The sequence below is a fragment of the Buceros rhinoceros genome, unplaced genomic scaffold, assembly GCF_000710305.1.
Source record: "Buceros rhinoceros silvestris isolate BGI_N320 unplaced genomic scaffold, ASM71030v1 scaffold14170, whole genome shotgun sequence".
Classification (NCBI taxonomy): Eukaryota; Metazoa; Chordata; class Aves; order Bucerotiformes; family Bucerotidae; genus Buceros; species Buceros rhinoceros.
Window position 1 is genome coordinate 10,014 of NW_010387978.1, and position 15,981 is coordinate 25,994.

Genomic DNA, 15,981 nt, shown 5'->3' on the forward strand with positions numbered 1-15,981 from the left:
TAGAACATACCACACAAATTATTTTATCCAAATGCAGCTACATCACGCTTACTGGTTTTGTCTAGCAATTAATTAAACCCCAAATCTGGGGTCAGAGCCTTTTACTAGCTGGGATCAAGCAGTATAAGCAGTACATAAAAGCAGTACCTTTTAAGAAAACAAAACAAAACTTAAGTTTTATTTTTCGTATTTACATATACTGAAGTTCTTGCATTAAAAAACTTGAAAACCAAACCATCTGTACGTATAATACAGCAATTAAAGTCTCCATGAATAAAATCTTAAGTTCACAAGTTTATTTGAAAATCATTAAATAAAGCAGCATTAAAATCCAACAAATGGGGATGAGGATGAAGAGGAAAATAATGACCACATAACATTTGTATTCTGCCCTTCCCATATATCTTTTATGCTAGTTGAACCTTTGTTCTCAGTGTAACCTGAAAAACCTCCAAATTCTGAGTTTCTTTCACTTGTCTGAAATAATTCCAGTAGGGCCTGGACTGGTGAGCTACAAGAACTTCTCTTCTCCTCAGAAGCAGACAGTCCCCCTGTATACTTCACACACAACTCCATGCTCTGTTTCTGGGTTTCTCTTTTATTTCTTCCCAAGTAAAGCTTCACTCTTCTGTGCAGCTTTCCAGATGGTGAACTACGTGCAGCGCTGGCAGCGGATGCATTAAGTTCTTTGTTTATAGCAGAATCACATAACTCAGCCTCCAGAACTACTTTGTGCTGCATCTGTTGATGATTATCACATAAGTCACGATGTTTCTTGACAAATGTAGGATTGGCATCTGTTTTTTTGAAACACTTTGCTGGTAGAACTAGTGCATTATTTAATTTTCGCTTTGGCTGTGGTAGGTTTCTGTCTTTTTCACTAAAATCTGCCAATTGAGAATGAGAATATAAAGTATACATGCCTTCCTGCAAACACCATGAGTTCTTTTTATTTACTTCTGGTTCCAGTATTTCTTTATTGGATGGCTCGTAAGCTCGAGAGCTCTCTGTGTATGCACTGTCATCTTTCTGAGGGGGTGGTTGTATGAAATTTGATGACACAGCAGTCTCTCTTAAGTTTGCAGCACAGGAACAATCAGTTTTAATATTTTCATCATTACTGAACTTACTTCTTAGTTCTGAAGGTTGTGAAGGGTGACAACAAAGAACGGAATGGACAGATCCAGAAACAGGGGTAGGAATTGGCACAGAATTTGGTTGTACTTCCACAGGCTGGCGATCCAGTTTGAGTGTCCGCATTGCCGTACCCTTCCATGAGTAACTTTGCAGTGAAATACATTGCTTTTTCAGTCGTTCTCTCAGCTCATCTGGTCTAGTTATCTTTCCAATAAGAGGAGAAAAATATCCTATGCTGCATTTTGTCCTAAAACAAAATTGTTAGAAATTATTAACAAACACCTGAAAAAACATGAGTAATACAACTCCATATGCAACTGATTCTACAAAAGCAACCAAACTGACAAAGCAAATTTTGTTCTTACTTTTAAAGGAAAGATACATTTAGGGTAGCAACACACTATTTCTACAGGAACAGAGTGCCTCGGATTTTAATTTTATGCTTTCTTATAGACTTCTACAGCTCACAAAATTATTTTAAAACTATATGAAATAGTCTAGTATTTCAGAAAATCTCAAATTGCAGCTGTATTAAGAGCAAAAGATGTTACTGAATGTAATACAATGACTATAAATAATTACAAATATTTTATGATATATACACACAAAATTGGCATAATTATATATGATTTTCTTGACATGGTATTATAAACATATTTTCAAATCTCAAAAGGACTAAAGGCTTGTCTCCATTAGGCTATCAATTATCTGACTCTATTTTGTGTTTCCTTTGATTTCAATGAGTATCTCTATTTCCTTCAGTATTTAAAAAAAAAAAAATTAGGAAGTTATTCCTTCATTCCCAAGTCATCTGCAAAAAATCAGAGCAATCTTGAATTGAATTACTGTTCATGCATTGAAGACATTGCTCCCTACAGTCCAAGATATGCAAGAAGTCTTTCTCGCTCATTTAAGCTTTTGAGTTACAAAAAAAGGAAAATCTGCTTTCTTTGCCCAGAACAGGCAAGACATAGGGTAAGAGGCTTAGATATAGAGAGGAAGATCTAGAGTAGACTAGGAAAAGTTTTTCCACTGGGAGAAATCAGGTTGACAGTGGAGGATATAATTTATTGGTTTTAGGCTACTAAAAATGACAAAGCGTTTAGAGCAAGATGTCCAAACATTGCAGTCCTTCCATTAGGTGTGTGAGTACAGTTGATCTTGCTTTTCTGAAGCTGAGGACAGGTAGGACTTTTGGCAATTCCTTTCAGCCTCATTTTCCTGTGATGCCATTTGCACTTTTTTTTTTCCTCTCTAATTTCTGCTTTATTGAACTGATTTGCCAGGTACAACTGCATTGCAAATTTCAGTGATTTATTTCAGACTGAAAAGTATGAATTGATTCTGTACCAGATCCAGAATTTCAGAACTTTATGTACCTTGTGTTCAATGTCTTAACTCACAGAGTCTTTACAATTTAGAATGTGTAACTTACCTTTTTACTTTTTTTGCATCATCTTTGTATTCAACAAATTCATAAACAAACTTTGAGATTATATCATCGACAACTTGATACTGTGTGCTTTGTGCAAAATTTCGATGCTGTTCACTTTCAAGATGCTGGAATTAAAGAAAAATCTTGAAACTAATACTATAGATATGAATATACAAGTCAAGAGTATGATATGGAGCAGAAAGTAAATATTAATTTATTACTAGTATCTGAGACATGAAGTACTAGCACCTTCAGTGATCATACACAGAAGCACCAATCAAGAATTAAATCCTACTCTACAAGAAGAAAAAAATACCCACTTGCTGCTTTTCAGGAGATACATTCAGAAAATCTTTTAAGACAAAAAAATACATTTACCTAGTAAGAAGCAGCCACTGTTGATACCACACTTAAGAAATATGACTGTATTAAAGCATATACTTGACATTTCACATACTGTTTGCAGATCTTCATATTTCTTCCCGCAACATTCACAATATCCTCTCTTTCTTTTGTCCTGAGGGAGCAGAACAGGAGTTCCACAGTCCTTGTCACTATTTTTTCTGTTAACAGAAAAAAAATTTGTATTAATGAATTTAAAATGTGGAGCTGAGCTCTCTGAGAGGCAAGAACACACTTGCCTCTCACAGTATGTTCATTCTTGTTCACTTAAAATTTAAAAACCCTTCAGTTTCCCTCAAACAATTTATATTATATTAGTCAATGCTCACGAAAAACAAAGAGAAAAATTATGCATTAATTTAAAAAAGTATTTACTGCAAGATGACAGGCAGACCCAGTGGAACTATATGCAAGCATAAACCATCCAGGTTAGTACAGGTGTACTACTACCACTGACTCAGAATAAAAATGCAAAATTGTTAAACCAAAAAAACTCACTTGACAAATCAAAGAATATATTCAAATCTCCGTGCAGAGCTAATAAAAGGTTTGATAAAATCAACACTAGAAAAACAGTTTTCCAGCATCAAGTGACAGAATTTCTGATGTCAAGAAAATATGCAGCAAAACCACTTGATCTAACAGATGAACTCTCATTCTTTGGTTTTATGTAGGTTTTCAACATGCTGTCCAAATCCATTTCACCATTTTTGTAGGTACAGGCTAAGTGGAAATATGACGAAATGAACCTCATGTTCTTCCTGGAGCCTAAAATACAAAGGGATTTTCTATGGCTCTCCATGACCTTCAGAATCCTCACCTGGGGAGAGCTATGGTTGCTGCTATTCACTGTTAAACCACCTAAGGATGATACTCTAGTGGTAAAGCAAAACCATCAATCTCTACTTCCTGTTTAATTCAGGGGAATAGTGCCATCTTCTGCCTAGGCAAAATCCATTCTGACAGACTCTACCAAGCACCTGCATAGATGCAAGTTCAAGGCCTTACATCAAAAAACCTGCCCTGAAAAATCTCTTTACTTACAAAGCACAGCAATGTATTGCTCAGCATACCAAGAACAGACTGTCTTTAATAATCTCTCTCAATCAACAAGTCTAAACTGGTAACACCTGCCCCAGCATTTGTTGGGTCCCACAGCATAGGCTCTAACTGTGCACTGTTACTATTACACTAGAACTGTAAAAATCACAGAGAACCAGCAAAGCAGGATATAAACTACAGAATGCGTCGTCTGAAGATTGAATCATGTCTGCAGGTCTTGTCTAAAGCAGAAGCAAATAGAACTGACAACTTTACTTCATCAAGCTTTTCTCCCACATACACAGAACAAGTGAGCCCTTCTCTTTCGCTCTCCTGGAACTGACATTCTTCACATTTACATGCTGATTATGACCCAAGTATCTCTTTGGCATGTGCCAACATATTAAACAGAAATATTCGTTCAAACTTAACCCCTGAAATTTTTAATATATACTCCTTAATCCACATAAATAAAAATAATACTAGCTTTTAAGTTTTTTTTTTTCTAGTGCTTTAAAAAGAATGGGCCTTTCCAATCCCCTCTGAAGAGACACTATCAGAAATTCCTTATTGCAAAGCTTACTGCTATACTATATAGTTGTTTTGCTTTTGCATTGCATTGCAATTAAGAAAAAAACCCCATCATGGCAAAAACAGCAGAAAACCTCCAACACAATAATAATGGTGAAGACTGGACAGAACCTGAATAACGGAGAGGCTATTATATAAAGAAAACAAGTACGACACTGAAGTAAGCCTTAGTCCCTCAGGACAGAAAAGTATGTTCTGTTCATGTATAGGATATGGACAGAAAATTACATGTATAGCAAAGCTACCTTTCACCTAAGTATCTTTGGTCTCTACATGAAACAATTTTAGAAGTCAATGAAAGAATCATTAATACTCCAGATACGCTAGGTAGAAAAAATTCAAAACAATACTTTGATTTCACGAAAAACCCCAGATAACTAAGACTCCTAAGCAGTTTCACATCATAAGATCAATTCACTGAAAGTTCTAACTGCATCTGGAGTGTTCAAGTAGAGCCTGAATGCCAAAACATGCCATATAAACACTTGCTCTAAGACCAACTGCAATTCTACTAGGCAGTTAGTATCTGCTTCTACTCTTCAGAGATGAAAAGCAGTATTTGCAGAGCCTGATATCGATAAACTAGACTGTATCAACAACGATTTTGCACTATGATTGAATAACACTGTTTTAAAAATTTAACTGCCTACTTTAGCATTATACTGGCAAATATAAAAAAATTCTGAAGAAATCCACTTCCTGTAAAATACTGACTGGATAGCATCCAAGATGAGGACAAAGGAGAAACCAGTGGCAGAAAGGAAAAAAATATCTTATGCTGACCCACAGTGATAGGAGAAGGCTGCATTTTTGTGTGTATGCATCTGTATGTCCAAAAAAAGGACTAAAGATAGGATAAAGAGGGTACAGAAGAATAGACAGACGCCAACAGTTATAGCGCAGCAAATACATCAGCTGAGACATGGCTATTAGTATTAAATACCACACAAAACTAGAAGCACAGCAATTATTTCAGAAAACAGATACTTCAGAATTATTTTAGAGAACTACCCCCTCCCTCTACCCACACCTCAATAACAAGTTTTCAACAAACCTTTGCTTAGACTGAGTTTGCTTTTGACCAGAAGGATGCTTCTTATCCACCTCAAATGGACTATATGGTTTTGGAACGCAGTAGTTCAGAACTGGAAAACTGGGTAACTGCAGATAAAATGGTCGGTACTGGCTGTATGAGACAAAACAAGTGCCTTAAAACCATTAGAAATAGAACAGATAGCACAAATTACTATCAGGTCAAAAATATTGAAAAAGTATTTATCTTTCACATGTAACACAGACAGAACGCTAAGCGGAAAAATATCCTCCTTCCTTCCTGTAAACTTGGTACTTTCTCAAAATCTATTTGCCTTGTGTTTCTATAGATGTTTTATGCATTCCCTGGGGTATGGCTTTCATGCCTATTTATTCTTAAGAGTTGGATAACCAATTAAAAACAATTTGAAAGATGGTGCATCTCTGTTCCTAAGAAGTAGCTATAGCAGTTCCTAACATCGAACGGGTTAATTTTTTTTCCATTTTATAATTTTCTTCCTTTTCTGACAAATTTTAATCAATTCACCATTCAAAATATAAAACCTGACATTTTCATTTTCCAGAAAGACAATCTTCTTGTTCAACACTGTACTCAGATACCAAAACTAGCAACCAGTGCTCTCAACATATTAAAAATATTTAAAATAGGGCATGCCAAAAGTTCACATACTGAATCATCTGACTGAATTGCTGATGCCAGAGTTCAGTCTGATTTTTTTTCCCCCCCACATTACTATAAGCTACTCTGGCAGAAGAAAAAGAGCAAGTCTGAAAAATGTAATAGGGATAGCTAAGCATCCTGTTCTGTGTCTGAACTGTTACTTATGTTACATAAACATGCAAACGTTAAAAAGCATTGTTTATGTTACATAAACATTTAAATGTGTTTCATACATTTAGTACCCAGCTGCATTCAAAAGTTGAATTCACACATATTTACATATGAGCTTCCTGTACTTAGAACTGTGTCCTCATGTCCCTCATTTCTATTACACCAACTTACAGTGTAAGACCAGGTTTAGAAGTCCTTTTTTTAATTCAGGAAAGTGTCAAAGAAATTAGGTCAAAGAATTTGGAGCTTATCAACATCACCATAAAGCAGAAGTCAGTTAAGAATTTAAAGATTCAAAATATGCTGTGCAGAACTGCACTTTTTTATAATTAATTTTTCTATCAACTTCCGGCAAACTGGTATTTCCTTACACAACCAGGTCTGATCAATTACAGGACCAGAAAAATGTGAAAATCTTACAGGCTCAAAGTATCAAATTTCACGCTAATTTCATGCTGAGGATATTGAAATTATGTTAGTAGTTTGGGGCTTTTTTTCTTTTAAAAAGAAATGATTGAACCCAATTTTAAAGGATGATTTCAACTGTAACAACTTCCCTTTCCTTACATCTAAACAATTTCTGCAGGAGATTAATGTTACCAAGTTGGGACTACAGTACTGGAATTTAGTAGACTAAAGTCTGATTTGCTTTTCGGGATACAGGATTTGGATCTAATGTGTCAAAGTTCACAACTTCCAGGTTTCCTTTCCATTCATATGGCCCTTGGCAGAAAGCAACACAAAGAACCCACTCTCATGATCTACAAACCGGAGCTACATACTAACTTTCCACTTCTATTACCTATTGCAAATATTTCCTACTGTACTACTACTTGCTCAGTCTCATTCAACGGCTAAACACCGAGTGCATGCAGAGATGAAAATTTTGTATCTTATTATAAGGGGACAGTATGCCTGGCATCAAAAGTCAGAGGAAATTGAAAGCTAAAGGCCACTTGCTCAAGGCATACTGGATGTTCCTGAATTACTCAGTTTGAGAACCACATTACTGAACACACAAAGAGAATACTCACCGACTTCTATCTTCCACTTTGACAAATGGGTTTTTCAGTCTACCTGCTCAAGGGGAGGGGGAAAGGAAATTAAAAGACAAATACTTTTCTTCATTCAGAAAGTTAGTTCTGTAACTGAATAAGCAAGCACACATCATTTTAGAACTCATTATGTCATGTTTTGACAAACTCTTGATTTCTACATGCTTTTCTTAGACATAGGAATCAGAATACAGCGGCACACTTGACCAGACTGGAACTGCAGTATGTTTTTAAGCGTTCAGAATAAAGCAAAACAAAACCCTCTACAAATATTGAAATACTTACTTCTTGACTTCTGAGCAGTAACTTGTTTCCCCTATTAAAAAAAAAAAAAAGGTATAAAATCCCTGTGAATATTATTCTGCATTTTACTTAAAGATTTAGCTGTAGCTGATTTTAAGTTATGAGGGTCTTTCTATGTTAATCATGACTTCATACACAGTCATGATAAATTCTGCAGAAAACCAAGCTCACTAGAACTTCAGAAATGTGGTGACGTGTCTCCCAGAGAAATATTTATTTCTATGCTGCAAAAGAAGTGTTCTCCTTGAGATGTTGCAATTTATTTCTCCTAAATCCAGAACCAAACAAAAAAAAATCCTCACAGGTAGATTTACTCACTTGTTCTCTCACCTCCCCCAAAACAGACTGCCATGGTTTCAAGTCAATTCTTAAATACTGATAAGATTTGTACAACACTTCATAAATGGTAAGTAACTACAATCTGTAAAATGCCACAAAAAAATGCGGATAGCAACATCCTCCAATTAAAAAAATTATTCTCATTTGAATGAATTTACAGAGGTTTGTTTTGGTCAGGTGGTTTTCTTTTTTTGTAATGAAAATTAAAAGCAGTATTCTGTCTTCAGGAAAGAGAAAAGTCTATATTCAAGCATCAGCTGTCAGCTGTAAATGATTCTCGTAAAGGTACAAACTCACATTTTATCCTACTTGGAGAAAAACCTTACTCTGCTATCCATGAACACCCACACACTGATGATCTAGCAGAGGATTTCACATGGCCTCAATAATTAGCCAATACCGCATTCCAAAACAACACAGCAGTACACTACATATACTAGATGGTATGTTTCCATTTACTTATCACAGAACCTTGCCTAGATTAGATAACTGTACACCTTCAAGCGTTTAATTTAAATTGCAGAGCAGCTACAGATGCAGCGCACGAGCAGCTAGAAGAGTTTCAATGTCTCACTATATCATACTCTATAATCTGGAGAAATCAGGATTTTCACTTGCCAAATGCACTTCATTGGCAGAACAGCTCAAAGATGTTTTATGCTAGTTCTTTAAAAGACTAGGAAAGAAAAGATGCAGAGTTGAGTAACTGACACAGGTTCCCTAGAGACAGCTCCTTCAGGAAATGTTAACTCTGATTCTTCAAAATCGTCCATCAAAAGGAAAGGGTTTCTAATCACTGTCTCATAGGGAAACATATACAATGCTACTTAACCACATTTACATCATACTAAAACCAAGCTACAATTTTAAAATTATTTTTGAGGCAGGCAAAACGGAAATTTCAGACAGTTCAATACTTCTGATTCTTTGGTATCCTTTGCAAGAGGTCTACACATTATTTGATCAATGCTACTACAGAATTTCTTTTTGAATAATGCTGTAAGGTCGTATTTAGTACACCTACGTTTTCTCAGTTAATGAAAAAAATGGCATTTTCACAAACGGCAAAGAGCCACTTACCACATCTTTAAAAGAACTGCCTGCTCTTTTGATCAGGTAGAGCTCCTTTTTCTTTTGTTCAATGTAATTCTTAACATCTGGCAAAAAGATGGAGAATTAACTCAGCTGAGTTTATTTTTGTATGTTTGAAGTAATTTCTCATTTTTAGTATTTTCAGTTCCACAAAACAATAATTAAAATGAATGTTACAGTTCAAGTTAGGCTTCATCAAACAAAAATATTTACCATCAAGATGAAGTACCTTCACTCCCCAACTCAAAGCATTGGATAGTATACTACCAGAGGGTATTAAGTCCTGCAAACAATAAATTATATTAATAATTTTAAGCAACATATGATAGATTACATAAAATTACAAATATATAACAACATGTAATATGAAAGCCTAGATGCTTTGCTTCTTGACAAATGACTATCACTCTCCTCAACTGACTTTTCCATCTCCGTGTCTCAGCACTTCACCATGAAAAGATTATATTTAACCTTTCATAAAGCTAAAACTGTTCTTTATTATCACATTAGATAGTAACTAAGACTTGTAGACAGTGAATTTATACATTTACTTTAACTTCACAGGCACCTCCCAAAGGCTAGCTATATTAGCAATCCTGATAGACTGTAATACTGGTCATGAGACTCCACAGACTTTCAATTCTTCAGGAAGTACCCAGAAAGCATGACCTGACAGTTCTACTTAGGACAATCCCTTAACTTCTGCCTAAGCATTCCACAGAGGACTTCTCTCTTAGACCACTAAGAACACTCTTACTACTGCTTGTTTCCTAGAAGAGCTAAACCAAAGTTTCTCAAGCGTGAATTTGTTAATTACTTGGCTTACCTGCTCTTTGATTGCTTTTTCAACTAAGGATTTCCCTCTGCTCATACGTACCTATATTAAAACAGAAAATTTATAGAAAGTTAGAACTCATTTCAAAAAAACCAAAAGGTAAGACAATTTACATTGTTGCTAACAAATACATATTTTATATATGACAGTCTCCTCTTGTTTACTATACTGCTATTTTTCATTAATTCGAATCTTCCCCACAAGGTTAGGTTTGATACAGAAGAAAAAAACCCCAACCCTAACAAACAGTCGTTTTCAGCCAAGCAGGTCACTGAACGGCTGAAGCAATGTAAGTGCTGGAGGAACACAGATGGTAAGAATAAGCTGCCAGTGGCACATTGCAGAAGATGAGGTTTCATCAGCTGGACATGTGCCAAATCAAGCTAACAGTCATGAATATCCTCATAGCCTCTGTCTTATCCCCACCTTTTCTATCATCAGTGGATCCCCCTTTGCACTGTATGCTTGTTCACAATGAGAATGCCTTTACCTATCCAGTTTATTTGCAAAATTAATTGATCTCACCTATGCAATGCAACAACCAGCCCAGTCTGGCTCATGGTCATGTTTCTAAAGAATACCATGTATACGGTACAGCTAATTGTTTCCAACTGCATTTTGAAAGGATGCAAGACTTTTCCATGTAAGAAACTTCACATAAACCTGCACAAATTCAGATACCAACTGTTGCAATGTGATCCTTTAAGAAAGGGCTCAGAAAAAGTTAATATTCATAATGTTCAATTTTAATTATTTCCTTGAAATACTACCAAAAAGTGCTTCTGCAGATATCTGCATTAACACCAGCACAGCAGCCAGATATTAACAGGCTGTGTTGCTAAAGAGACACGAACCACTGGCTGCCGTCGCAAGCCTGCCCAGCTGTCAAACATAACAATGTCAATGTTCACATCAGCCATACCATATCAGAATAGATTCTAGCGTAGTCTGCTTATTTGCTGAAAAGGCTTCTTTTTTTTTTTAATTCATTTTTGAAACTTTGCTTAATTAACTTTAGTTAAGTTTAACAAGCTAGTTTGAACTAGTTTAAAAGTATGTTTGACCTGTTACAAAAAAACAGGAAAATCCCCTTTATTCACCCAAGGAACAGTTGCCATCTCTAGGAAACAAAATAGGAGAAAAATTGTAAGAGCATATCCCACAGATTGTACTCGATTTGCAGAAACTTACTGTATCTACTATCTTAAATGAACTTCCATCATGTTGATCTTTTCGGTTGCTAGGATGAGATGAACTATTTCCTCCATTACGTGCAGATTCTGGGCTAGGAACAGGAGAAATCTGACCAAGCGTCGGTGCAAATTTTGCTTCCTTTTTGTTAGACACCAGATAGCTGATATCTTTACTAAGAAAACTCTCCACTCTCTAAACAGAAAGATATAACGCAAGTACTTATTTCAGAACAATAAATCAGTAACTCAATTTTACATTGTATACTTTAAAGAAAAGTGACAAAACTTCTACAATAATTAAGTTCAAAACCACTGAATTAATGAGATGATACTTTCCAAAGATCTGGATGACAACTGAGCTGTAGTAGTCAAGTCAATACTTTTCTTACCAGTCAAAAATTCTAATTTCAATGTCTTAATTTTGTAATCTCTATCAAAAGAGCTTTGCTTTTTGTTTCAATTATTACCATTCTTTTAACTATCTAGCTGTAATACTTTCCAAATAGGAGGATTCAAACACTGCATTGAGAAATAACAGAGTAATTCAAGGAAAACAAAAGTTCATAGAATTTTACGTAACAATAATTATACAGAAGTGTTCAGCTAAACTTAAAGGTATGTGTATGCAAATGTAATTTACAGTTAGCACAAAGCCATAAATTCATTTAGTTTAGAACCAGCAGAAAAAGAAAAATTTCAGGATAGTTATGTTTCACACCTACAGTATTCATAACACTTCTCAAAAATGTACAAAACTTCAGTTGATTCATAAAATTTTCATACTCAGCAAGATAAAACATATGATTATGCTCTTATTCTTTTCCATTTTGCTCCTTCAGTCTTGTGTTGCCAACTGTTGAATGACTACCAGCTCTGTTTGCCTCGTTATTTCCTGCTAGTTTGTGTAGCTTAAAATACTTTTCTATTCTCCGCTGAGTATGGAAAAATCAGACAGGCAGCAAGTTCTCTATGTACCTCTTACAGAACTGGGACCTAGAGAGAGGCACTTTTGAGTGCACTCCACACAAGTAACACACGCATGTGTTAGTTGATCTGGAGCACACTGGGCACTTCAGATTCAGGCACATAACTCCTTCCTTTTCAGTCTTTGACCTGTAACCTTATCTTTCACATATGAATTCCTAAAGTTCTGTTTTAGAAAGACAGAAAATAGCATGCACTCATTTAACACTAACAGACTGCATCTTCACTTACAAGCATCAATTTCACAAACTGCTCAGTTTATGAACTCCCCTGAGTGAAAAAGGTATTGCCAAAGCAACATTCAGAACAGCTATTCAGAATAGCTGGAATTTCAGCAGGTTCCTTTTGCTTCTGTGGTTATGGGTGTTTAATACTTGAGCTGCCAAGATTCCTCTACGCTGATCTGAAATAATCAACTTTAAACTTGACTAAGCAATTGCATCATTTGCATGTTACTGCGATACCTTGTACTTGCTTGTATCAAAGTGTTTTTTCCATACAGAAGAGAGAATTAGGGGGGAAAAAATTTAATATGCTTACAAATTTATGACTTAAGTAAGAGTATTTAAAAATACTCATTACATACTCTGCGTAGGAAGTATTTACTGAAGTTTCTCACTTTTAGGAAGCATATGCAAAACCCCCCTCTAATCTCTTTCAGGTTCAGCTGAACAACTTTAGTTGTAACATGTAAAGTGTCAATATAGTCAGCAGCAGCAGGAAAAATAATCACCACAAATAATTAAACTTACTAAATTGGGATAAAATTTTAAGCAAATAAATAATCAAGTGAAAATAAACTTTTATAATAAACATTGCTTTTATTACAATTGGCAGAGAGCTTCTAGCAAGAAACCCACAAAAGAATTTGTTCACAAGCTGTTTGTATTAAACATTACAAGAAACAAAAAAATAAAATCCTGTCACATATAAAATACAAATAATCTTAAAATGCCATCACAAAGAAGGTGGAAAAGACATCCCACATGCACAGATTTTCTTCTAGTTTCATTAAGGTCTTTGCTTATTAACTTACCCCTCCTAGCTCTTTGAGGTCCTTTCCTATTTTTTCAGAGATCACATTTGATGGAATATCGAGGTAAAACACTTTCCCAGTGAGTGGCTTATATTTCAGTTTCTCTGGTTTTCCTATATCTTTTTTCACATTCTTCAGAGAAGATCTTATCTTTTCTGGTTTTGCTTGCATTCCATCTGCTGCAAGAAGAAAAGTGAATTTAAACAGGATTGTGTTTTGTGAACTGTGTTTATTTTTTCTTTCCAAAAAGGAAAACTCCTAAATTATGGAAATGGACAAGGCAAGCTTCCATGTGCTATAAGAGTTTAAAAAAATAGATATATGTTAATTGTATGAAAACCAAGACAGTAATAATAATACCACATATAGAACCTTAGAAGTTTCTTAGAATCATATCCTAAAATGGACTTTGTATTTCAGTTGTACACAATGTCATCAATTTTTTCACCCAGTTTGGCAAGTATTTACTATCTCTGTACCACAGTACATACACTACTTGCACAGTCACCGAGAATCACAACACCATTTCAGAATAGAATCTGTCGCTCTTATTCACCTGAAACAAAAAGGATTGACAGAGGTATTAAAACAAGAAACATCCCAAAGGAACATTAAAAAAAAAAACCATTCAAAAGTAAATACTAGTTAGCTGAATCTTGAGCATCAACCTGAAATGCAGGAAAACTAAGCTTAAAGTTCAGAACCATTCCAGGTATGACCATGCTTTCTGTCCCAGTGAATTTTGCTCTAAAATAAAGAAACCACATACAACAATAAAGCTATGCCGAGGAACGTTCCTGATGCTCAACACAGAGCTGTCCACGCAGGCCTAACTGTTAGACCAGACATTTAAAAAAGCTGAAAAAAAAAAAAATTCAGTCTGTGTGAGAAATCAGCCTCATTTCTCAATGGAAATCTTGGAGTCGTAGAGGACTATGAGAACATAAGCTCAATAATAAGAAGCAATCAAAAAAAAATCTAGAAATTGCTAAAAACCAGAAAATAAAACGGGTAATTATGCCACTTCATAAATGCAGGACTCAGCTACATCTTAAACACAGCCTGCAAAAGAGTAAAAAGAATGATGAAAGGCATGAAGAATGACTGTGTAACTTAACTTTGTCTGTAAAGCAAATTATTTAGGGGAAAAAGAATACAGATACACAAAATCAAGAAGAACATACAGAGAATGTCTGAACAGGCTACTCCAGTAGAAGAGCTATGGGGCCCAAAACTAAACTGGCAGTCAGGTACAAAATTAAAAACAGGAACTGATTCTTTATGCAACAGGGCAACCCTTTGTAGCTTGCTGCCAAAGATTATTTTCAATACTAAGATGCAAATTCTAGGGGAGGCTGCACAAGTACAAGGAAGCAGAACACTTTGAGGGCTTCTAAATTCAGAAGTGACATGCAACTGAAGTCCCTGTAGCCAAACATCGCTGGAAACTAGAATATTATTAGGTGAAAGTAATTATAACTTCTCTGTTCTTACACATTTCCACAGGTATCCAGTTACAACCAATGACAGAGACAGAATAATCCAAGATCATCATACTTTTATGGTGTCTTCCTCACAGAAGTGACACCCTGCTCCTAGCTGCTTCTATTCTGGAGAAGCTCAAAGGAGACAATGAGGGCTGCCTCAGGAAGTGAGCAGGCCTCTTCTGGAGACAAAAAGCCAACAAGCAAAACAGTCTCTTGTTATGTATTCCCTCCCTCTCTGAAATCTTAGATGGGAAAGTGAACCACTACTCATGCTGCAAGATTCTGTAAATAATGATTATGAAAACACGTAAGTGAAGCAGAAACACCAGTCAGCTTTGTGGAATCTATATGACCAAAATAATTAGAGAAATAGAAAAACAGGGAGACTTAGGATAGTGTAACTGATTCACAATCTATACAAAAAAGATGGAGGTATGCAACTGAAACTTCATAGATGATCAGTGATCAAATATGATGTTATACCCAGCACACACCTGTTATGGTTGCGGCAGCTCAAAAAGTAACACAGTAAATACTGGAATTAATACTACAAAACAAATTTTAAACTTCTTGGGGAAATCACAAGTTCGGAGTGAGTTAGCAGTACTGCAGTAACAGGAAAGTATCTCTTCAAGTGACTACATTTTAACACCCTGGGCCTAAGCTGCCTTCCATGGACACTCCTGATAGCAGCAAGTATCTGCCTGGGTGGAGCAGTTTGCACGGCTGCGGCCTAGCGAATTTCAACACAGCTACCAGCTTCTTTGCACTGCAAACATCTTGTGAAACAGAACAAGCTAGCTAGTTGCCTTTGAGCTACACACCTTTACGTTCACTTCTCCAAACAGTGCAAAGGTTATTTAAACTGTCCACCACCAAGAAAGTCGGCCCAAGGCGTGTTCTCCCGCTAGCCTGCTACAGGCAAGAGGCCCAAACGCAGCACTCCAGGCTGACTGCAGGGGCTCACAAGGAGAGCCAGGAAAGCGACCGCGCTGGCGGCGAGAGAGCCCCGAATCCCCGTACCGCGAGCTCCGATCCGGGGAGCGGCAGCTCCCTGCCCTGTTCCCCCCTTGGCCACCCCCCGCGACCCGCCGCTTACGGGGATGCGCTCCTTTTTCGGCGGCCTCTGCAGTGCTCGGTTTCATCTTCCCGCGGAGTCACATCCT

At 36.2% G+C, this 15,981-nt stretch overlaps 1 protein-coding gene across 1 annotated transcript; it reads right to left on the reverse strand.

Moving 5' to 3' along the window:
* Positions 1 to 324: 324 nt before the first annotated feature.
* On the reverse strand, positions 325 to 15,960 carry DBF4 (DBF4 zinc finger). The gene is made up of 12 exons (XM_010142806.1): positions 15,915 to 15,960; positions 13,329 to 13,504; positions 11,307 to 11,501; positions 10,107 to 10,157; positions 9,494 to 9,563; positions 9,269 to 9,345; positions 7,832 to 7,862; positions 7,526 to 7,571; positions 5,646 to 5,792; positions 3,030 to 3,135; positions 2,573 to 2,697; positions 325 to 1,384 (listed from the first exon to the last, which is right to left on the reverse strand). Exons 1-12 carry the CDS (start codon positions 15,958 to 15,960, stop codon positions 325 to 327), a joined length of 2,130 nt encoding a protein of 709 aa, XP_010141108.1.
* Positions 15,961 to 15,981: the final 21 nt, after the last annotated feature.

What these genes read in the sequence shown, in the direction of transcription:
- DBF4 (XM_010142806.1), bottom strand. Translation starts at nt 15,960, where the DNA reads ATGAAACCGAGCACTGCAGAGGCCGCCGAAAAAGGAGCGCATCCCC. An exon ending in TACTGCTCAGAAGTCAAGAA is followed by an intron (nt 7,572 to 7,831) that starts GTAAGTATTTCA and finishes CCTCCCCTTGAG; the next exon opens with CAGGTAGACTGAAAAACCCA. An exon ending in CAAAGGTTTGTTGAAAACTT is followed by an intron (nt 3,136 to 5,645) that starts GTTATTGAGGTG and finishes TTCTGTTAACAG; the next exon opens with AAAAAATAGTGACAAGGACT.